The 25378-nt window shown below is 39.4% G+C and overlaps 1 protein-coding gene across 8 annotated transcripts in view; it reads left to right on the top strand.

The window, feature by feature from the left end:
* TRPM3 (transient receptor potential cation channel subfamily M member 3) overlaps positions 1-25378 on the top strand; it is a 657305-nt gene that overhangs the window by 321231 nt on the left and 310696 nt on the right. For 5 of the 8 annotated variants that reach the window (XM_014589340.2, XM_006152480.3, XM_006152479.3 and 2 more), the window contains exons 6-7: positions 5675-5846; positions 24872-24946. In XM_014589340.2, the coding sequence (XP_014444826.1) occupies positions 5675-5846; positions 24872-24946 (247 nt within the window). The remainder of the gene's footprint in view (positions 1-5674; positions 5847-24871; positions 24947-25378) is intronic. The other 3 variants (XM_006152487.3, XM_006152484.3, XM_006152482.3) reach the window with 1 other exon arrangement.

Below are 25378 nucleotides of genomic sequence, written 5' to 3'. Positions count from 1 at the left end.
AATGAGTAAAGAATTATTTTATTTACTCTTGAAAGACAAGAAAGGAAGGCCAAATGTCATTACTCTGAGGTATTTTGACCCATGATACCTGGAAAGGGCTAAGGGCCTAAAACCATTTCTAACCAAATTCTCTTGTGGGTATAAGAACTACTATAACATAACCCCCTTGTCCATAACTTCATTTTCCATGATTTTAGTTACCCATAGTCAACTGCAATTTAAAATAGATGAGTTATAGTGCTACAAGACTTTTTTTTTTTTTTTGAGAGGTTTTCACTATAGGGAGCGTGAGCTGGCCAGACAGAGACAGAAAGCGAGAAATCACCCTCCAGGGGGGATGGTCACGCCGCAATCCCTTCTCCTCTATTCTCCTCTCGGGATCTTGGGCACGCACGCACACACGCCCGGCGTGAGTTTTAAGCCACTAGGTCCAGGATGCGAACTGCAGTCGACTATGTGGGAGTCCAGCAGCATAGCCATTACGCCAACTACTGGTCCCAGTGCTGCAAGATATTTTGAGAGAGGCAACGTTCACATAATTTTTATTACATTATATTCCATTTTGTTATTAGTTATTTTTTACTCTCTTACTGTTTTATAGATTAATTTTTATCATATACATGTATATATAGGGAGAAAATAGTGCATATAGGGTTCACAGTTTCATGTATCCACTAGTGGTCTTAGAATATATCCCCTACAGGTAAAGGGAGATACTGTATTCACCAATCATAAAACCTCAACCTATATGAAGACCTTTTAGTTACCATTCAGGCTTCATATCCCAGGCTCCTTATCTGAACTACAGAACACAGAAAAATATTTGGGTGACTGTCTTCTCCCAAAAATGATACATAGCCTGGATTATCCTATATTCATAGGAGACCATTACATGCAATGGATGCTATAGGACATTAGGACTTAATTTTCTATGGAAACTGTAACTGAGAAACATGCTACAGTGACCAGTATGCCTACAAGTTATGAAAATTGTCAATATGTCACAGTTGTTCTTTTTTTTGAGAGATTTTTAGTATAGGGCGTGTGCGTTCACCAGAGAAACAGAAAGTGAGAAATCACCCCCAAGGGGGGATGGCCATACAGAAGTCCCTTCTCATCTATTCTCCTTTCGGTATTTTGGGCATGCATGCACATTTGCCCAGTGTGAATTTTAAGTTGCCAGGTCTGGGGCTCGAACTGTGGTCAACTACATGGGAGTCCAGCAATGTAACCATCATGCCATTGGCTAGTCCCCACAGTTTTTCCTACCATACACATATGAATGCATACACACGCTTTCAAAAGGATCCTCTTTTATGAGCTCTTAACAATGAAAGTAGCAGCATTATCTCCAAAATTTTATCAGAAGGAACAGTTCATTTGTATTCATGTTATAAAAAGACATTATTTTTTCTATTTGGAAAACAATAGTAAGATCAGCAAATCTTCTGTAGATATGCAAATTGTAACTCAAAAATAAAATAAACTACTGGCATGTTTGTTCTGAAGAATACTAAATAGATTTCATAGGCAAGTTAGACCAAAATGCATTTCTCTGAAGTATTTGGGAAGTTATTTCCAAGTTTGTAGTTAATTGACAAGTAATTCAGACCATCAGTCTCCTCTTAGCTACTTGGAAAGATGGAGCAAAGAAAGAACACTACATTTTTTGCCAACAGATGGTTGATTTTCTTTTCCTTCTTTACATTGATTTAAATTGTCATGAAAAATAAAATTTAATGATTGGTTTCATATCATTTTTAATTAATTAATTTTATTTAGATTTTTGTCATAGGGTATATGCACTTGCTAAAGAGAAATAGAGACAAAGAGAAGGAAAGTGAGAAATGCTGTAATCCCTTCTCCTCCTGGCTTCTCTTGGGACTTGGGGCATGCATGCACACACGCCAGCATGTTTTTCAAGGCATCAGTCGCAGGACTTCAATGTGGAGCTGGCTATGTGGGATCCAACACCTTAATCACCACACCACCTGCTGGGCCCATGTCATTTCATTTTGATTAGTAGTTTGTGGTTAGAAAATCAACTTACAGTTAGTAAAATAGAGCAGAGCTAGAGAAGGAATGAACATTTATAGAATGCTGGTTGGAGCCGGGCATGGTGCCAGGTACTCTACACATATAATCTTCACTAATCTCCATGAGGTAAAGTTTTATCATTTTCCTTTTACATGTTAAAAAAGTGAGACAGATTCACACAGCTATTGGCAAAACTGGGACTCAAACATTTCCATGTTTCATGGAAAAAAGATCATTCCAAAATTCTCAGATTTTTTCTTTTTTTTAAATTTATTTTATACGTTCAATCACTATATATGACCACAGCTTGTAAAATGAATTTTCTCAGCATGAACATACTGCACAACAGTCCAGTTAAAGATATTATCATACACATTACCATCAACAGACAATCTTCCATTTCTGTGTCCCTTACATGTCTTCCTCTTTATTTTTCTCCTTGCGTCCCTTTGTCTCACCCCCACCCTCCTCCCACACTGTCTCCAGTATCCATAACCATTCTCCATGCTTTTCTATATCCTCCAGTTTTTCAGTTTCTGCCATTGAGTGTAGACATTTGTTATACATTAAGTGGGGACATACAATGTCTCTCTTTCATAGCCTGGTTTGCTTCACTTAGCAATAGATCTTCCATATTCATATTCATCCACTTTCTATCAAATGCCACAGTCTTGGTTTTTATGGCTGAGAAGTATTCCATAGTGTATATGTGTCACACTCTTTAAATCCATTCATCTATTCATGGACATTTGGATTGGTTCCGTGTCTTAGCAATTGTGAATAATGCCGCAATAAACATATGTGTGCAAGTATTGAGTGCACTCCTATCCTTTGGGTAGATACCCAGGAGTGGACTTGCTGGATCATATGGTAGTTCCATCTGTAGATCTTTGAGAAAACTCCGTATTGTTCTCCACAGTAGCTATACTAATTTACATTTTCATCCTTCCAATGGTGACTGAAAAATATATTTGGACATTTTTACTTATTTTTCAGATTTTAATATCCTGTCATTCAGCAGGTAAATTCTTCATCAAAATATTTGACTTGCCTTTTCTGAAGACCAAAAGCAGTGAGAATCTTTCTCTAGGTGAAGAAATTACATTTCATGAGTGATACTGTAACTTGTAACCCTCTTATAATGACTGATGCCAATGTACAGAATTCCCAAATGGCTGTTCAACTTTGTCTCAGAAAAAAAGAAGGGAAAGGGTAAAAAGACTGAGATGTCCATAGAATCCAATAATGGAGGAAACATCTATAGAACGTTGTTAGATGATTTCATTGTTTTCTTTTATTCTCAAATTATGGTGAATACATCAGCTTAGCTCAGGATCATTTTCATTCCTGTGTTTATCTGAAAATTGCATTTTCACTGACCGTCTTCAATAGGATCCCAGAAATTAAAAGACATGGGTTTGTATCTATCAGCTCAGCACAAATATCTGGGTTCACTACCATGCACAGTGTGAAAGTTTAACCTCTAGAAAACCCTCTAGAAAACCCAGGGGACTGCTTTAGGTCCTCCCCTTCCTTTGCATGGAGTCTTGTGGGCGCTGCTGTTATAAAAGAGAGAGCAATAACTAAAGCCTTTTCTTTTGTCCATAAGCACAATGAAGAGGCACTTTAAGAATAGAAGAAAGTCTTTCTGCTAAGCCTCTTTTGACAAAGCATTAATATTTATTAGCTTGCACTCTACTGTAGAATGAATGTTTTATGATCAAAAATGAGTAGCAACAAAATGGGAATTTCAACCACAAGCAACCCACTCTTCCAACAATTAAGAGCTCAGGATGGGGCGAGCAAACCACTTTCTCTGTATTGGGGGGAACGATTCCCATTCAGTCATCTAGACAAGGGAGTAATTGAATAGTGCTCCATGTGATTGTTAGAGATGATAATCAAAAAGTCATAGGCTTCCTTTACCAGTAGAGCCATCTAAAATGAAGCTATGAATTAACATTATATTAACGCTACATTAGCGAATAGGACATAAAATGATAGGACTGAATGGTATTTTGAAAGTTTCGAATTATATACACATTTTAAATTTAAATTAGACCATTTCCCAAACAATTCAGGGAAAAGGATTTTTTTCAGTTTTGAACAAAGCATGTCTATCTCTAGTTTGCCTATTCATTCATTCACTATTTACTGAGTACATTTTACTTGCTAGGCACATGGAAATGTAATGTTTCAAGTCAGCATCAAGTTCTAAAAAATTACTTACATGAGAAATTACTTACTTTCAGTATTGAAAACTGCCCCCCCTAAATCACTTTGAAATTCCTTTAACTGATTACTGAATCTTACTATAGCTTTTCATGGTGAGTTGTTACATAGTGAAAAAGAGCAAGAAGATCTCAACTCTATAATTAATGTACACACCACACAAAGGCACATAAATAAATACCCAGTAGTATTTAGTACTGTCTTGTCAGTTTCAATGATTCAATACAGTGTTAGCTGCACTGAGACCATGGAACAACAGGCCGGTTAAATGTTCCGTTTTCATAGTGTGGAGTGAAGTTCCCATGTAAATATTTTAAGAGTAGATTTCCAGTACATCATCTCACATTTTCGTTGGGTCTGTGCAGAAATGAAAGTGAGGGAAAAGCACAGATTTTAGGATCAAGCAGAGCTGGATGTGAATTCTGGTCATGTATAAGTAAACTCTTGAAAAATTTACTTTACCTCTTCACTTCTCAGTTTCTTCATCTACAAAATGAACATGGCATTTACTTTGCAGGATCTTTTACAAGGATAAAGATAATATATATACAGCAACTGATTCATAATAGGAATTATGTTGGGTATTTTTATTTTTATATTTTTATTTCTTGAGAGGTTTTTCCCTCAGGGTGCATGCTCACTGGAGAAAGAGACAGACAGTGAGAGAGAAAGTGAGAAATCACCCCCGACAGGGGATAGCCATGTAGCAATTTCTTCTCCTCCATTCTCCTCGTGGGATCTTAGGCACACACACACTCTCCCCAAGTGAGTTTCAAGCGGTCAGGTCCAGGACTTGAACCATGGTCGGCCATGTGGGAGTCCAGTGATAATAGCCATGCTATCTGCTGGCCTCTGTTTTCATTTTTGTAGACAAAATCTTGATGTTACGATCCTCCTCCCTTAGCCTCCTCACTCTTTCTTAGACAAGGTCTCACTGTGTTCCCCAGCCCACAGCCTGCCAATCTCCCCTCCCGCCCCCATTCTCTAGGATCACGATCACTCTGCTAAGCCTACTGAAGTATGGACATGACAGAGAACAGAAAAAAAGAAGCAAAATCACTAAGGTTTCAGATTATTTTTGGTTCATTAGCAACTAAAAGATCCATATCAGAATAATCATTGACATGCCAGCTTCTGAATATGATGAAAGCACAAACTCTTGTTTCTGTATTAATTTAGCTAGTAAATAAAATCAGCCAATCTTCTTTCAGCCTCATCTTGCTTTGAACAAAAATTTTACCATAAATTTTGCTTCTACCCAAAGCAATCTTAGAAGGAGAGTAGGATATCCTACTGTACCAAAGAACTGATGTTTTCTTCTTTCTCTCTTTCCTCTGTCTGGTTTCCTCTTCTGTATCTTTTTCTTCTTCTCTGACTTTGGCTTCCTTCTTTTGGTGTCCTGCAGGTTGTCCGGCCCTATCAGACCATGTCCAATCCCATGAGCAAGCTCACTGTCCTCAACAGCATGCATTCCCATTTCATTCTCGCTGACAACGGGACTACTGGAAAATATGGAGCAGAAGTGAAACTTCGGAGACAACTGGAAAAGCACATCTCACTCCAGAAGATAAATACAAGTAAGTAGGCCATTGTCCCCACTGTCCTGCCTCACAGAAAGTCTGCCAAAAGTGACAACCTTGAAGCATACTATGTAGTACTATTGTACAAACTTAAACAAGTTTCAACTTGGACCATCACATCTGCTGGGCCAGTGGTTAGAATGACAGGAAGTCATCCAGAGGAAGACAATGGAGATGTAAGAACCGGTTATACAAGGAGCAGACTCTAGCTCCTTCACCACTTGTGAAAAATGCAAGTCTGGGATTTTTTAATGCACTTTTCCTACATTCTTGACAAGTCACACTAGAGAAATTGTTTCTATTTATTAAGCCTAGAAAAGGGGAAAAAAGAATCATATTTAGGTCTTAGCATAATTCTGGCTGTGTGAAAGCTTTTCAAGAGAACTTAGCATTCTTCAAAGCATCATGTAAAAGAAATCATCTTGATAAAATTTTAATTCTGTCTCTGAATTATATATAGAGATAGATACATACATACATACACACACTCATACATATTATACACACACACACATACGTATATGTGTGTATTCATTCATCGTCCCTAGATACCTATGTAGATGTATGAGTACATTTATCCATACCACATAATACATATCTGATGGTTAGACTAGTGTGATCACTTAGGGCCGTAGGTGCTCTATGCTGTATTTATCGTGGAACTGTGAGAAGGTAGTAAATCATAAACACAGCAGTGCTCTCCAGATCACTGGGTAGCTTGTATCTACATGTGATCAAGGCATGGAAGCCATCTACTGTCCTCACACAATAAAATTCAATTTGTTTTCATGAAGTAACAGGTGGGGCTTCATGGCAAGCTCAAACTTGTGCTTCTAGCTCTCACCAGGGACACTTTGATCTAACTCATTGAAAATCCTAAACTTGCAATTCAAAATAACAAAGAGTTCTCTTTGGATTAGTTTTCAGATGTTAAATGTAATGTGATTCAACTTGTGCAAGTCACTTTTTTCTTCTCCGGTCTTTTCTTTGCACCTTTCCCAAATGGATCTCACTTGCTATAACCATCTTCCCCCAAGAACTGGGATGTTAGACTCTCAAATCACAATTTTTTCTTAGACTCCCTTTTCTGGTTCTTTCAAGAATGGTCAACTGTTTAAGCAGTCAAGTTTTATGTTTCTATCTTTTTCATAGTGAAGTCTGGGATGATAAATTCTGACCTAGGTCTAAAGTGAAAATTCTACTAGGAAACTCCCTTACCTAACTCAATTCAAAAAGAAGAAACATAGTATTATAGAGGTGAACATCTTCTGGGGGAAAGGAAAAAAAAAAGAGTAGAAAACTGATTCAGAGACCAGCAAACATCAAATATAAGAAAGCACTGTTACCAACGGGTGGCAGGTTTTGCTGTAAATGCTAAAATTGAATTTCATTGCGGTATTTGATAGAATGGGCAAATGTGATATAATCAGTGTTATCTATTTAGGTTTTTATAGGTTGCTGTATTTTTTTTTTTACACCATCAGGTTAACAATAAGAGTCTAAATCAGAATAAACTAGAAGAAGCTAAAGGACATGGGAGCAGACAGACAAGGAATAAGCTCAGGCTCAGATTCAGTACTCAGTAGAGCAGGACGCAGAGCTGGGTACATGGTTGTGTGCATTACATACCCAGCAAAGAGCATGCAGGCTGGAATTCAGAGTCCAGCCAGGGCCCGTTAGTCCAGCTTTGTGCCTTACAGCTGCCCAGATAAAAGGGTACCTTGGTCCCATTGGTCATCTCAGAGGGGCACCCTTTTATAGTGTATGTCCTTTTCTCAAAAACTCACAGATGTATGTGTGGGTGGTCCTGCAGGGGGAGTCCAGGGAGGTTCGGGGACCATGGTCCAGTCTCTGTGAAAAGCAAAGTCCAGCAGCATGGACCTAAAGAGCGAGTCACTGTTGATGTCAGGAACGCTGCAGGAGCTACCACCAGATGCTAGTCTCTAGGCAGATAACCAGGAGCACATCCTTGTGCTCATTGGGCGAGACCCTAAACTCTCACTAGATGATCCAGGCAGGTGGCAGCCAAAGGGCACGTTGATGAGACCTCCACCCCAGTCAGACATCTAGGGTACAAAGTAAAGCAGCACAGACCCTGGGGCCAAAAGACTTACTTTGGGGACTGTATTTGAGACTACATTGAAACCCACAGAGAATACAATTAAGTGATAAAAGACATGCTGCAAAACATCTCTCTTTTGTTGCGTGCAGAGATTAGATGAGACAGAAGACAAGATTACAAGCCAGGAGGTGCTTTCAGGAGGCCATTACAATAGTGCAGGTGAGAGGATAGTGGTCTGAATCAGGATGACAGCAGTAGAGGTAGTAAAAAGTAGTTCAGTGGTCCAGCTGGTGGCGTGGTGGTCGAGGCACTGGATTCCCACATGGCCAACCATGGTTTGAATCCCAGACCAGGTGTCTTGCTTTCTTGCTTTCCTTCTCTCCCTCTCTTTTTCTCTCTGGTCGACAAGATTACAAGCCAGGAGGTGCTTTCAGGAGGCCATTACAATAGTGCAGGTGAGAGGATAGTGGTCTGAATCAGGATGACAGCAGTAGAGGTAGTAAAAAGTAGTTCAGTGGTCCAGCTGGTGGCGTGGTGGTCGAGGCACTGGATTCCCACATGGCCAACCATGGTTTGAATCCCAGACCAGGTGTCTTGCTTTCTTGCTTTCCTTCTCTCCCTCTCTTTTTCTCTCTGGTCAAATTAAAAAGTAAATAATAATAACAAATAATTATTTTTTAGAAAGTAGTTTAAGATATTTCTACATCAATTTCTAAAAGAATATGTATGACAGTAAATGTTAACTGTTCTCAGTGCACAATTCAGTGGCATTAAGTGCATTCACATTGTCATTGGGCAGCTATCCTCATCATCATCCACCTCCATGACTTTATCATTCCAAATCAATACTGTGTACCCACGCAACACTCACTCCCCATTACCTTTCCCCAGTCTCCTGGTAACCACTGTTCTACTTTCTGTCTTTATGAATTTGCCTCTTCTAATTACCCTGTGTAAGTGGTATCATGCAATACTTTTTCTAAGACATATTTTGAGGATAAAGCTCTAGTGGGCTTGCTCATGAATTGAGCATCCAGGGCAAGAAATAGATGTGTTAAGGACACAGCATCACTATCCTTAGAGACACCAGTATATTCTTAAAACAAAGGGACTAGATGAGAACCCCTAAGAAGTATTGTTTATAGAAAAAAAAGGGGGGGATTGAAAACTAATCTCTAGAGAATTCAAACAAAGTTCTTGAGAAGGTGGGACAGGTTGAGATTCAGTACACAAATGAAGAATAGGCAGGAAGACAGAGTTTATAAATACAGATGTGGGTAGGTTGGAACATTTTCTGGTGGGAAGAACGGGTGATTATCTATAGCTTCTGTATATGGATAAAGAGAATACAGATAGACACTGGCTGAGAGTGTGGAAGAGGAGGAGGTGTGGAGATCAGGGAGAGAAAAATCTATAGGCGGTTTAGAGACTGCGAGGGAAAACATAGGATGACTACACAGCCTGCTTGATGTTTGTAGTTGTACATTTAAAGTAGCATGAATCATCAGGTTGTGTTCTTTTTTACCCAGCTATGTTCAGCGACAGTAGTAGATAGGCATAGAGCTGGGGGATTTGCCTGACCAGTAGGAAAGAGGGAGAGAGGCAAGGATGTTCTCTCTACCCCTGCATTCCGTGGTACCATCAATGTCTAGAAGGAAAGAAATATTGTGACCGACATTCAAAAAAAATAAAATACACATAAGATTAGGCCAGCAAGGGTATGATGATTAAGATGCTGGACTCCCGCATGGCTGACCGCAGTTGGAGTTCTGGACCTGGTCACTTGAAAAATCACACCAAGTACATGTGTGTATGTGCCAACATCCCAGGAGGACCCTGGAGAAGGGGTTGATTGCATCATGGCCATCTCCCCTTGGGGGTGATTTCTCACTTGCTCTCTCTCTCTCTCTCTCTCTCTCTCTCTTTCTCTATCTCCAGTGAACGCACACACAGTGTACCGAATCTCAACCTAAAATCATAAATAAATAAATCTGGTCATTAATATGAAGGATCAGAGTCAGGTGCAGATAGCTAAGTGCATTATCAAAGGTGATCCCTAACGTAGTGTTTAAGTAAACTAAGGTCAAAATAAATCTTTTTCTTTTTTTTTCTTTTTCTTTTTTTTTCTGTCACCAACATAAAGTTGTACTTTAATTTCATTTTTCCATGAGTTTTCTAAAGCCCCTTGTATATGTATATAAATAAACATATATACACATATATTTATTTGGTGGGGACAATAGATGGCATAGTAGTTATATCGCTGGACTGTCTGTCGGTGATGGTGTTTTCTCACTTTCCCTCTCACTGTCTCTGTTTTTGTCTTTCTCCAATAAGCACAAGTGCCCTAAGGCAAAAACCTCTTAAAAATGTATTTTGTGTATTGTTTAATATTGGGTTATATAATTTTAACACAATATCTTTAATAATTCCATTTTTGTGCATTTTCCATTTTTTAAATGTCTTTGACTTTTAAAATAATTTCTGACCTTTATTTTATTGCTGTTCACGTACGAGGGAGTCTTCAAAAAGCTCATGGAAAATACGTATTATAAATAAAACTGTGCATGGTTTTCAACATTTTCTTGTACCACAATAAATTTGCACTTTAATTCCATTGCGCCAGGAACTATTTGAAGTCCCCTTGTATTCAAATAAGTCAAATTAACTTAGTAGATGGCTAGGGACATAGTGTCAACACATTTGATACAATCAGTATGTGTCGACCGAAAGAATGAGCACCAAAGAACAACTCCAGAAAGTGCTATCTATGTATCCTGATGAGGATTAAAATACTAAGCCTATATTTTCTAAACATTTTTTATTAAAAAATTCTAAATAAGTGAAAAATTAAAATTAAAACAGAGCATTATTATAATAATCCTCTGTACTATTAAGCAGCTTCTACATTTACCCGCTCATGGCTCATCTGTGCATTTATGAACTGACAGGGTCTCACTGTGACCCTCCTGTGTCAGTCTCCTGAAGAACTGGGATTAAGGGGCATGTTAGGGTATGCCAGAAGTCAAACCCAGGCCTCTTAAGTGGCCTTGGGCTGCCAAGTAGCAGCGTCTACTGGTACGTGCTGCCACAGCTGGGCCAGCCTTGTTTCCTCTATATGTGTATCTACCTACTTCCTTCTTGGAGTAATTTCGACAAGCATCTAGATAGTATATAATTTCATTCACAAAACTCTTAATGCCAGACCATTTGTTTTGTTTTGTTTTGTTTTGTTTTGTTTTGTTTTGTTTTGTTTTGTCATAGGGTGCATGTGGAGCACGGCCATGTCACAATCTCTTCTCCTCCATTCTCATTTTAGGATTTGGGGCCTGCAGGCACACATACCCAGTGTGATTTTCAAGCTGCCAGGTCTGAAACTGAAACCATGATCAGCCATATGGGAGTCCAGCACCTTAACCACCATACCACCTGCTGGCCCCCAAAGAATATTTAAGAATTTCTCCAGAGGACACATAAATTCACAGTAGAGAGCCAAATAAAAAGGAGGAAAGTAAGAAAGCATCCTCTATCAAGCACAGACATACTGCAATCCCTTTTCCTCCATTTTTGCATTTGAGATTTGGAGAATGCACACACATGCCCAACGTATTTTTTAAGCCACCAGGTCTGGGACTGATACCATGACCATGCAGTCAGCCATGTCTTAACCACCAGGCCACCAGCTGGCCCCCAAACATGTTTTAAATTGTTTTGATCACATGTAGGCTAGAGTTTAAAAGTATTTCCTTAACTCAGTAACAACAAAATAGTGACTAGTGATCCAAGAATTATTTAATAATTCTTTCAAACTACGAAAATTTAAAAGTAAATTATTGTGTGCTAAAATTTTATGCTCCACTAACCAAGAACCAGGTAAAACAAATACTAAAGTAATTCTTAAAAATTAAGGCAAAAAAAAAATCTCTAGAAATTACAACTTGATAGGGAGAATATAACTTTTGAGAGAAGGCTGCCTTTCATCAGTGGTTGAAGCTGACAGTGGCAGGAAGACCTAGGAATCCAGATCATTATGCTCCCTGACCTAATCAACTGTTGGTGTATGTATAACCCATAGACAATAGATCCTCGCAGTGTTGCAATTAAATCAGCCAACACATGAAAGGATCCTGAATGTGAAACAGTTCAGAAACATTGGTTCCCTTTCAGCCATCTTGGTGGTGCATTGATCCACCAATGGGAAACACATGCCACATCTATGTAGCCTCACAGCCGTAGGCCCCATCTAGACCCAGAACCTCTCACTCAAAGCCCATCAGAGTTTAGTCTCTGTTGTTAAGCAGAAGTCATATGTCCCTTTCGCTGTAGAAAGGATCCAAACATTATCAAAGCCTCAATTACCACCACTCACTAAAAAGTAATGGGTTTTCAGGCCAGACTGTGGCCTGGTGGCTAAAGTGACTGGATTCCACATGCCTACAGCTCGAGTTTCAACCTGGCAGCTTAAGAAACTCACCCGGCACATGTGTATGTGTATCCCAACAGGAGAGAGAGAAATGGACGAGAAGGGATTGTGATTTGACTATCCCCCTTGGGAGATACTTTCTTGTGTGCTCTCTCTCTGGCAAGTGCACATGCCCTCTGGCAAATTAAAATAAAAGAGTGATGGGTTTAAGTTTCTTGGTCATTTTACCATTAGCCAGAAAACTCTTATTGATTCCTATATTGTTGAAAATCTAAACTGTAGCTTTCTTCCCTGGGTAAGTAATCAGCGTGTAACAGAAAAATGTAAGTTATCTATAGAGATTCAAGTTATTCCCGTGTCTCAGAGCAATGATGAATGTCAGTTTGGATTGTCAAATTCTTTTCTTAGAGGTGTCAGAACATGGACTGGATGTGAATTGGCTCAGATTGTCTCTTAAAAGCTTAGACTTGGATCATTATCAGATTTTCTTCTTGTAATTTACTATCTTATTTAAAAAGGAGATTGAGGAGAGAGTATAAAAATCTTGTTCTCTTCAGGCTCTATTTGGTTAGGGCGTTACTCTTTTGTCTTTTAATGTTATTTTAGGTTTGAGTGAATGGAAAATTTTATTTGGATTGCACATCTAATTACACTGTGAACATCTACCTTGGGTGTAGGAAATTTCATTATGAGACTAGAATTTTCTAACTCTGTTATCTCTTTATGAAATCTGTGTCAGACTAAATCCAATCTGAGGGGTTCTTTCTCCATGCCAGACCTTATAGATACACCGATTTTTGCAATCCTAATTGATTGGAATGTCTGGGTGTGTTTAGAGACCCACACGAGTGTTTCGGTACTTTTGAAGTTTGCTTGAACGAGATTTTGATGTTCTGCTCTTTTTTTGCCCCAGAGTAATGTCTGACATTTGGATATGGCCTCATCTGCTGAAGCCACCTAGAACACTATTCTCTAAAGCCACACATTAAAATGGGTTTGGCATTTTTAAGTAAACAAGCAGCAGAAACGATTGCAGAATTCATAAATGTAATCAAACTTGGTATTTAGGAGTCTCTGGAAAAACAATATATAGGCTTGCTGATAAAGTTCCTAACCCAACACAGCTGTTCATGAGATTGTGTACTCACGCAAACAAACAAAACAATAACAGCAGTAACATTGCCTCCCAGTAGGGCAGGATGTCATCACTAATAAATTATGCTTTGTTGTAGAGAATAACTATTTCCCCTTTCCAGTGAGCTGTATGATATATGAACACGATAGTGAATCTAAGCTGTATAATGAGGCCAATTGGTTACATATTTTGTTTTAAAAAGCCCGATTCTGCGAGTGGCACACACCAACTTAAAAAAGCATTTTGTGTCAATGAGAATTCCATAACAAATGACTGTGGCATTTTCATATAAATGACTGTGGCATTTATTTTATGGTTCCTTTACCGCCACTTTTGGTGCTAATTTCAAAAGATGATGACTGGGGTTGTTCTCAATGTGGATAACACTACCTCCCCTAGGAAGCATTTCAAAATGAGAGCAGGATCTGGGATTGTCACAATTTCTGGTACTTATTCATGGCCTGGGAGAGGGGACAAAAATGGTATTTGACTGCATGCACGGTAGTTTCCCATGAAGAATGGCCTGACCAAATACCAATAACATTTCTCGGGAAACACACCTCAGTATGCTTGAGAAGTGTTGGTTTTTTTTTTGTCTTTTCAAAATAATTCTGGTAACTCACTCCTCATTTAGTGAGACCACACGCTTCCCAGCTAGTCTGCCTAAGTTTAAAGACAAGTGCAGAAGTAATTCTCATGTGCATCAATGAGATTCAAAAATTTTCACAACCTGTGAAGACTTTGCTATCCTAAATTTACATCACAGGTCTGACGTCAGTCTTGGTACCTCCTTCATCCTGCAGGTCACTAACTCTTAGGACATTCTTCCTTCTTTCTAACTTCATTGACTCTGATTTTATTTTCCTATAGGATTCATATACTTACCAGAAAGAGACATATAGGGGGTGAGAAAGCACCTCCCAGGAGGGATGGCCACACCACAGTTCCTTCTCCTCTTAGAATTTTGGGCATGCACACACACGTGTACCCAGTGTGGTTTTTTTCCAGCAACCAGGTTGGGGACTCAAACTGCACAGCTGGCCATATGAAATCCAGCCACCTTAACCACTACACCACCTGGCTGGCCCTCTGTGAATCTTAATCTTGCCCTCTCCTGGGTGAGGAACAAAGTCATTGCCTGTACTAGAGCTCTCAGCATATTTGAAAACTGTAAATAAATATATTTGAACCGACCTCTCTGCCGTAATGGCTATAAGAAAGCTGGTTTTCACTAGAAGAGACACACCAACCTGCCTACCAGGTAGAGCTAACGTGGGAAGGAAGTCAGAATTTCCAGTTTGGCAGCACCCACTCTCAGCACTGCTGCTTTATGCATTTCAGGTTCAGTGACTCCGGAAATGTGCTTAGCACTGGGATCTTTCCTGTCTGAGTCCTTGCTCCTCGGAGAACCTGTACAATCCACACTTGGCTGACTTGAGAGTTGAGGCAAGGGCGCAGGAGTGTAGTGGCTTTGCCTGAGGACCCCTGGAGTGAGCAAAGCTAAGGACCTTACTAGAAGGCATCACCCAGGGGATAGTTTAGTCAATCAAGGTTTTAGTAGAATAGAGTTAAAAACGGAATGCAGGGCCAGCAGTGGTGTGGTGGTTAAGGTGACTAGGTTCCATACAGCCAACTGCATGGTTTGAGTCCAAGAACCAACAGCTTGGAAAACATTCCTGGCACTTGTACATGCATGCCCAAAATCCTAAGAGGAGAATGGAGTAGAAGGGATTTCAGCATGACCATCCCCACTGGAGAGTGCTTTCTCACTCTTCCCAGCTTTCTCTTGCTCCAGAGAAACCCAATAGCAAATTAAAAAAAAAAAAAATGCAAAGAGAACTTCAGTTTTTGAAAGTAAGGGGCAGGGCAGTAACTATATACATATACATACATTAAGTAAGTGAGTAAATTCGTGAAGTAAAATATCACAAAGCAGTGCTTTTCAGAAGTTTACATTTCATTTCTGGTATACATGTGGAGTATATATCTCTTTAGTGGTCTCCTTCTATTCATTAGTATTTTTCTATTGTTAAGTTATGAAGCCAATATTCCCTGGCACTTCAACACAGATCATCTAAAGAGCACCATTGTGAATTTACCCACTTCTCTGACACCAACACTCACATGAACATTGTGTATAATCAGTGTTCAAGAAAGAGGTTAAGTGATCTGACCCAGTCATTTTATAAGAAGTGTGAAAATATACAATGTTGAAAAAAATTAAAAAGCTGTTTTAGTGATGGCAGCATCATTAAAATAAACATACAGTTTTTTGGAAATGTTAATGGTTTATGCATGTCACAAATACTACACGTATTTTTTATTTTTATTCTTATTAGTGTTAAATGACTCTCATTTCTTTGTATTTATATCAAATACAGAAAGGCCAGACCCAGGGTCAGCAATAATGCAAAGAGGGAGGAAGATGGTGGAAGGAAGGTAGAAGGTGTGATAGTTCATGAAAATCTTCTTCTAAAGGGTTTTCCATGTGGAAATAACTTGTACATTCATATGGTAAGAGGTTATTGGAGTTGGCAGGAGAAATTCGGGTCCCTTGCTTATGGCCAATATCGCAACCTAGCAGGACACTTTTCCCACTGAGCCTCAGTGCAGCTCAGAACACTTTGCCTTAGGACAAGGGTCCTGCTACAACATGTCCCAAAACAGTGGTGGCTTAAAGAAGCCAGGAGCACATTCCTCACACACAGGTTATTCTGAACTTGAGTCCAGAAGTGATATGGTAGCCCCATGGTGTTGAGGACCCGGGTTCCTTCTTTCTTTTGCTCTGCCATGCCTGTTCACATGGTCCATCAGGGCTCGTCATCCCGTAGCAGCCAGAAGGAGTCTGGGAAAAGGAGCAAGGGAGAAGCCTAGAGCTTTCTCGAAAAGCACAATGAGGAAGTCACATATGCTAGTTTGGCTTAGTCTAATGTGTCAGTATTTGTCACATATATGAAAAAATGGGGCTAAGAAAATGTGGCTTTTAGCTTGCCCAAACATATAGCTTGCCGAAATTCCATCACTGGGATGAAAGGGAAGAATAGAGACCGGGAAACAGCTAGCAGTTGTGCCACTCCGTTTTTTAAAATTTATTTGTCTCTGTCATGAAAGAGAGCCAATGGGAGACAGAGAGACAGGTACCCTTAGCAGGATCATCATGCCATGATCCACCCTCAATCTCAGTCAGCCCAGGTCATGGGCATACATGCATGTGCCTGGCATGCTCGGGGTGGTCCCAGAACAATAACCTACGACATTTCCTATGTGGGTTTAGTTGTGTTACTGCTATATCACTGCCTGGCCCTACCACACCCTTTTAACACAACATTTCAGATGGTCAGGAGGTGGTACATGCCCTAAAGCAGAGCTCCCATTCATAAAGGAGATGTGCCTGCATGTTCCCAGTGCTTACCGGGGAGGCTCACCTGTGAGCAGCCGCTGTAGCAGACAGTTTATAGTTTGCCCTTTCACTCTGCACCATGAACTTTTAGTCATCATGGAGTTAAAGAATCTCGCACACACTGGAAATCAGACTGGGATGAGCTGCCTAAGATGATATAGATTTTTTTTTTTTTGGAAGAGGTTTTTGCTATAGGGCGCGTGCGCTCACCAGACAGACAGAGACAGAGAGATAAAAAGCGAGAAATCACCCCCCAAGGGAGAAGGCCATGCCACAATCCCTTCTCCTCCATTCTCCTCTCGGGATCTTGGGCACACATGCACACACATCCGGCGTGAGTTTTAAGCCACCGGGTCTGGGACTCGAACCGTGGTCGACTATGTGGCAGTCCAGCGACATAGCCATTATGCTAACTGCTGGTCCCAATGATATAAATTGTTTTGACCATCTTGAAAAGTTTACTTTTCAAAGTTAACCAACCCAGATTCCCTTAACCTCTGAATAATTGCTTATGTTATGCCATGCATAATGCATGTGTGCTTCCTAATGGGTCCTTTGCCACACATTGTGTTACACATCATTTAGTAACATTTGCCATTGCAAAATATTAAAAATAAATAGGAGAACAGATTCTGTGTTCTTATAAATTGTACTTGATGTTAATGCTGCAAAAATGAATCTTAAAAACTAATTCTCAGGGACAGCAGGTGGCATGGTAGTTAAGGCACTGGACTTCCACTTGACCAACTGTAGTTTGAGTCCCAGACCTGGCAGTTTGAAAATCACACCAGGCGCATGTATGTACATGCCCAAAATCCCTTGAAAAGAATGGAGGAGAAGGGATTGTGGTGTGGCTATTCCCCTAGGAGTATGATTTATCACTTCTCTCCCTTTCTCTCTCTCCTCTCTCCCTGGCAAGGACAAGCACCCTATTGCAAAAACAAAAACAAAAAAACTGATTCTCATGACTTGTACATGACTAATGTTAGCAACAAGCAGTAGAATAGAGATTGGTCCGATTTTCAAACCCATCCTAGAGGTGACAGATAGAGGCCCATTGGTAAATCCTGGCAATTGCAAGGGTGACTCACAGACAGGGGAAGTGTCCGGGCTTGCAACCAGAGACCTTCCTTGAGTACACCATGATCTGGCACCCATGCTGGCAAGACTGCACAGCAGTACCAAGACCCCACTGAGGTGCTGTTTCTCTTGCCCTCTCTCATTATCTATCTCTTCTATTCATGGGAGAGGTGAATGAATAGACTTAAGAAAAAAAATCCACTCTAGAAAAGAAGGATTATGACTGGGCCTTGGCCCCTGTGAGGAAAAGGACAGAAAAAGAAAACAATCTGTATTAGGTAATAAGAGCAGCCCATCCCTTGGTTTAGCTGAGAGAATGTTTGAGGACACTGGTTTGAGTGTGTGATTTTGTGAAGGATTTAAAGTTCTCTTGTCCCAATTATTCCAATGTGACATTCCAATACCTCAGCAACCCGTAAGCAATAACTGATGATTTAGCAAGGTACAGCCAATGTTAAAGAGTTCCTGAAGCCTTTTGAAGGCCAGTAAAGATATAAATGGTGTGTTTGCTTATAATAACTATAAAAGGATTAGTTACTAGAGTTTATCTTAATAAATAGCTAATTGGATCATTTTGTTTTGGAAATCAAGATATGTCTGTCATTAATGACCCAGCCCTAGTTCGTTTTTATTTTAGCTTGCATTACTCAGTCAAACCTGAAAGAAAAAGCTATGTATACATAAAAAGAAAATCATTATTATTATTTTTTGGAGAGGTTTTTGCTATTGGGCACGTGCACTCACCAGAAAGACAGAAAGAGATAGAGAGATAGAAAGTGAGAAATCACCCCCTGGGGGGATGGCCACGCTGCAATCCCTTCTCCTCCATTATCCCCTTGGGATCTTGGGCACGCGCGCATACACGCACGGCGTGAGTTTAAGTCACCAGGTCCGGGACTCGAACCACAGTCAACTACATGGGAGTTCGGCGACATAGCCATTACACCAAGTGCTGGTCTCCAAAAGAAAACTATTAATAGCCCTACAGAAAAATGGGAACATATATCAATGGAAAGATCATAGAGAAGAAAATACAGATGCTCAACTCACAATTAAAGAAATGAAAAATTAAGACAACAGTGTATTTTTTTAACCTATCAAATTAGCAAAAACTAAAGGCTAAAAGTACCTAGTGTCAATAAATATATATGGAAATATTTTACATTTTTAGTGGGCAATTTAGCTACCCCTATTAAATTTTAAATGTGTATATCCTTTCACCTTTTAATTTTATTTCTAAGAATTTCTTCTATGTATATTTACTATAATATTGCTTATAGCAGTAAAATGGAAATAACAAAAAAATTATCAATAGGAAACTACTTAAAGTATTGAGTTATTGGAAAAGTCTTGACATATTTTTCTATGCAAAAATGTATCATGACTTTTCTGGCAACCCTACACATATATGTGTATATACACACATATACACACACATATAGTGAAATACTCTGAAATTATTATAAATAATACATAGTGCATATAGAAAAATAGCCAAAGATTTTCTTCTCTTTTCTTAAGTTCAAACCACATTGTACAATAGCACATCTGTATGTTCAGTATAATCCCATTTATGTACTTTTAATCACACACATGAGGAGGTCTTTAAAAGGTTCACAGAAAATACATACCATGAAAAAGGTGTACATGGATTTAAAATAATTTTTGCACCAAAATAAACTCAAACTTCTATTTAATTTATCTACAAACTTTTGAAGTCCCTTCATATATGCTTACAGAATACTTCAAGCACATAGGTGAACAATTATTAGTTACAGCTTCTTGGAAGGAAGACTTGAGATGGAGGAGAGAAGATAGGAAGCGATGCTTTTCAATTTATACCTTTTAAAAGTGTCTCAGTGGTCAATGTTTACAACCAGCACACATTACTTTTATGAAAGGAGAGAAGGCTGGTAGGTTAGGGAGGGAGAGAAGAAGGGAACCTTTGGGTGTCACCAGCCTTTCCATATGACTTGGGAGTCAGGTAGGTACCTTCCTCCCTCAAGTGTGTGCCTGTTATCCTTGAACTGTGTGTGAGTAAGGCGCTGGCGTAGCTGTATTTTGACATACCTTCTTGTTTTGAATCTCACTCACTCTCCTGGCAATCTTCACCTTTTAGACAAAGAGAGTCTAGTCAGGAAATCTAAGGGAGGAGAGGCTGGTTAAAGACACATTGTAGAAAACAATATTCTTCTCAGGTCACATATAAAGGGTGTGTATAAAAATATGAGGCCTCACCAGATAATAGTGCAGAGATAACTCTGCTGGACCCACATGGAATGGGCCTTCCGGTTTACACTGGGTGCAAGTGTGTGTGGTGTGCCCATGATCTGGGCTGGCTGGGAATGGATCTCAGCATGAGGACTCTGTTGGGAATCAATCAACCTCTCTCTCTCCCTCTCTCAGAAGTAAATAAATATACTTTTTCAAAATTATGAGACCAAAATAACAGATTTGATGCTTGCATTTGATAATGGCGGAAATCAGTAACAAGATGACTTCCTCTTTGGACTTGGTCAGTGATAAAATAGCCTAAATATATTTCCAGTCCTTAGCCACAACCAGATAGCCAAATGCCCTGCATTTATATCTCAACCCTAAGTACCATCTAGTAGGCCTAGAATTCTTTATTTTCCTTTCATCATGCTTCTTCTGGTCACCCCCAAAGTCCCTTTTCCCCACGTCCTACCTCTCTTTATGGGACTAGCTCATTTGACAGCTCTTTCATGTTGAGAACTATCCATCTGTGAAAAAATGTCCCCACTATTCCCTTTACCCCACTATACTTTTAAGATGCCTTGTATAGAGATGAAATATATGTCAAATTGCTTCAGCTTTTCAAAATGTGGCAAAAATGAACACTCAAAATATCTGTCATTTAAAATGAATTGTGATTGCTTCCTCTGTTCTAGTTCTCCTTGACAATACTTTCATTAGGCTCTTTTCCAACAAGTATTTCCTTGTGCACCTACAATATACTAAGCACAATAGAAGCTGCAAGATAAAAAAAGAAAAAAAAAAGGCATATCTGTGTCACTGGAGAACTTAGTCTTACAAATTAAGTTAACAGACCAGCCTGTGGTGTGGTGGTTAAGGCAACTGTATCCCACAAGGCCTCAAATTGCTTCAGCTTTTCAAAATGTGGCAAAAATGAACACTCAAAATATCTGTCATTTAAAATGAATTGTGATTGCTTCCTCTGTTCTAGTTCTCCTTGACAATACTTTCATTAGGCTCTTTTCCAACAAGTATTTCCTTGTGCACCTACAATATACTAAGCACAATAGAAGCTGCAAGATAAAAAAAGAAAAAAAAAAGGCATATCTGTGTCACTGGAGAACTTAGTCTTACAAATTAAGTTAACAGACCAGCCTGTGGTGTGGTGGTTAAGGCAACTGTATCCCACAAGGCCAACTGCACCATTAGAGTTCTGGACCTGTAGGTTTGAAAAACACCAGGGACATGTACATGTGTGCACAAAATCCTGAGAGAAAAAAATGGAAGAGAAGGGATTATAACATGTCCCTCCATCCTAGGGGGTACTTTCTCACTTTCTCTCTCTCTCTCTCTCTCTCTCTCTTGCTCTCGCTCTCACTCTCGCTCTCTTGCTCCCTCGCTCCCTTGCTCCCTCTCTCTCTTGTGAGTCCATGTGCCCTCTGACAAAATTAAAATATAAATAAATAGTGCTTATTTAGTGCAAGTCTAAACAATTTGTAAGAAATAACTTATTTAATCCTTATAACATCCCTGAAGTGGATACCATTATTCTTCTCATTTGCCATTAAGAAAGCTAAGGAACAGAGTTCAAGTCCTAGCTTAAGATCAGACCATGGTAAGTGACAGACCCAAGAAGTCTCAGCTAAGTTGATGCCTCCACCACTCTGTTATCTGGCTGCTCAGTGCGTTAAGAGCTACATGATAAAGCAGCAAGGGTCCAATGGCCTTTAATTATACAAAATACAACAGAAATTTAGACAAAGAACATCTCTGGGTGGATTGTCCCTGGGGATACCTGGCAAAGGAGTTTTAAATAAGACAATGAATTGCAAACCAGATAGGTGAAAATTTTTCAACAGCCAGAAATTTAGTGTACTGCATGTAGTCTACATTTATTTCACTTTCATTGAATTGTTTATTGCCTTCTCTCTGCAAAAGCAAAATTTCAGCCACAAGCATGAATAACAAGCCCATGTTAACTAGTTAGTTATTCAGAAAATATAATCATCAAAAGCATGAGGAAAAGATATATATATAGTTCATTTTTCCCTTTTTTGAGAGAGAGAGATTTTTGCTATAAAGTACATGTGCTCACCAGAGAGACAGAAAGCGAGAAATCACCACTACCACCACCACCACCACCACCACCCAGGGGAGGGAGATCCTGCAATCCTTTCTCCTCCATTCTTCTTTCAGGATTTTGGGCACACATGTACGCAGCATCCAGGACTCGCCGCAGTAGACTATGTGGGAGTCCAGCAATGTAAGCGTTATGCCATCTGCTGGTACCCGTTGTTTCCCTTTTTTTAACTGCCCTTAGTAGGGCGACATGAGGGAGATGTTAAAGTTGAGTATAAAATTTGAATAATAAATGGAACTGTGTGATGTGTGTATGTGTGTGTGTATGTCTGTGTGTGTGTGTCTGTGTGTGTGTATGTGTGTGTGTGTGTATTTTATTGCTTTGATTTTGCCAATAGAAAATCGACTCAGAACAGGTCGAGTGTCCTGCTTAAATTCATGCAGTGAATTAAGCTTGGCAGAGCTTCTGTTGAACCTGAACTCCAAACTCCTAGTCAACAATTCTTTGTTCAGCATCACATCACTGTGTCGTACGGAAGGTACTTTTCTGACTCTTCTTGGTTCAACATTCTAAGAATTCAAATAAGCCCTCCATGCACCTGGGCAAAAAACAGAAGCAGGGTCATAAGGCATTGGCCTCATTTTAATATAAAATCTTTGGCCCTTTATTCTCTCATGTGTTCCCTGTGAGATGATTCTCCGTGTGTCCTGGAGGGTAATTAAGGAAATATAGGAACAATTAGGGACACAGTCAACACACACCTGCTATCCAGACATTTCCATTTTTAACCATGCCACTAATCTTACCCTGATTAATCTTCACTAAAGTATTATATAAACTTTTATTCATTAGAGTTTGATAACTGGGGTATGTGAGGGGGGAACAAAACTGAAAGTACCAGCGTGCTGTTCACTCTGCTGGAAAGATAGAATTAAGCCAATTCTGTGTATGGGTCCATCAACAAATGCTTCTGCTGTACTTGCAGGGGGGATTGTGTTGTTGTTTATTTGAAGTTTTGCTTATGGTGTTTAGCAAGCAGTCTAATTGCCATACACAGTGGTAGAGTGGCCTGGGGAATTGTGCTTGCAAGCTGAATTTATGTTCTCAGAAACATACTAATTAGGAACTTTCTGGAACATGTACAGTAGTTACTCTTGGTTTGTTATTTGTTATTTTATAAATTATTAAGAATACAGAGGAACCACCCCTTCTATTCTGTGATCCAAGGTATATTGCTTTGTGCTTTCTCCAGTGAGTACATTCTTGTAAAAAGGCATCTTTGCCAGTGATAGGCACTGAAGAATGACCAAGTAATGTCTCATGAGAAGTGGATGAGTCCATACCATGCCTCTCACCAGCCAACTCCCCTCTGCCAATTCCTAGCCCCCAATAATTGTCCTAAATTGAGACTCCTTTCGAAGTCTAGCTTGATCCTGAAAAGCTAGTGTCAAATGAACTGACTGGAGGAGCTGGGGTACTCTTTAAATGCTGTTTCTAGGAAAGGAACAAGAAGGGCATATGTAAAAGTACTCATGTTCATGGAATTTTCCTCCGAGATCTATAATTGAAATGAGATACCACCTGAAACATCTAGCTGTAACCTAGCTGGTTTAGCAAGTTAGCAACTCCAGAGACATGATATTACCAATTTCTCTCCCAGTTTGGGGCAGAATAGCCAAATTGGTAGGGAATGTATACCGAATGTCTTTAATGACTATTTGGAATGAAAGATAGATGGATAAATAGATTGGCATACCTATATCGAGGTCAATGACAAAGGGAAGAGAGAAAAGTGAGGATCATTTCAGTAATAACATCATGCATATTAAAAGACACATGGACATTTGTTTCAAACCTTTAAAAAAGAGAAGGAAGTGGGCCAGCTCTATGGCCTGATGGTTAAGGCTGCTGGATCTCACATGTCCAACCATGGAGTTTGAATTCCAGCCCAGGTGGCGTGAGAAACACAAAACGTGTATGTGCATGCCCCAGATCCCAAAACATGAAGAAACAAAGAAGGAATTGTGGCATACCCACACCCCATTGAGGGAAAATACTTTCTCTTTCTATCTCTCTCTGACAAGCACATGTACTCTTGGCAAATTGGAAAAGAAAATAAAGCAAGTCAGTTAGCCTCTGAAGAGAGAGGTAGTCTCTTGAGAATAGAACACTTATCTCTCTGAAAATCAGAAAACTGTTTCAAAAAGAAAGGAAGAGACAAATCCAGTTCCTGTACCAGAAGGCACCAAATTGAAAAATTCTTTAATTTAACAACAACTAACATTTTTTGAGGATTTACTACATTTTAAGCGTTGATGAAAGCACTTAACAGGAATTAATTCATTTCATTCTTTAACCACAATGATCTAGACATTAACGGAATAAAAAAGGATACTTTCTTCAGCAAAGGAGATGTTGATATCAAATACTTTTTTATTGAAGCAGTAATAAGACAAGATGTAGCTTTTACAGAAAGGCCACTAGCTGCCCACATAGGACAGAATGTGCGACGTAGGTTGCCGTCGCCTGTATAAATTTATATAAATTGGGTAATCCATCTGCTTTAATAAAATGTGTATCTAACCATTGGGTTGTAGAAATTTCAAAGATTTTATTTTTTGACAGGATGCCTGCCGTTTTTCTCTCTTGATTCCCGCTTGTTTTATTCATTTTGGGGTAGTTGCCAATTAGACCCAATTGGTAAGTATATTAATGGACAACTTAAATTTCCTCTTAAACTCCAACCAAGAATATTAACCATAGAATCCTCATTTCTTTAAAACTTCCTAACACTAGCTCTTCCTCTGGCTGCTGTTTATCTCTATCCCTTCTAAGACATCCAACAACAACAGAGATTGGTTGCTCTCTGTTATCACCCTAAAGATAACACACAAGACAGCTTGTCAGCACTACCAGGTGACTACTAGAAGAAACACACATTTATTATGTTCTAGGCACTGAACTAGCTGTTTTCTTATGTACTACCTCTGTTAATATTTGCAAAAACTCTTCAAGATAGAGGTTACTTATCTATATCATATAGATATGTGCAGCTCAAAGAAGTTAAGCTCATCTTAGATCTAGTTACTAAGAAAGCCAATGCAAACCTAGGCTGATGTGATCCAAAGCCCT

This window comes from Tupaia chinensis, unplaced genomic scaffold (genome assembly GCF_000334495.1).
Source record: "Tupaia chinensis unplaced genomic scaffold, TupChi_1.0 Scaffold000354_1, whole genome shotgun sequence".
Classification (NCBI taxonomy): Eukaryota; Metazoa; Chordata; class Mammalia; order Scandentia; family Tupaiidae; genus Tupaia; species Tupaia belangeri.
Note: the sequence above shows the minus strand (reverse complement) of the source record. Positions and strands in the feature narration are given on the sequence as shown.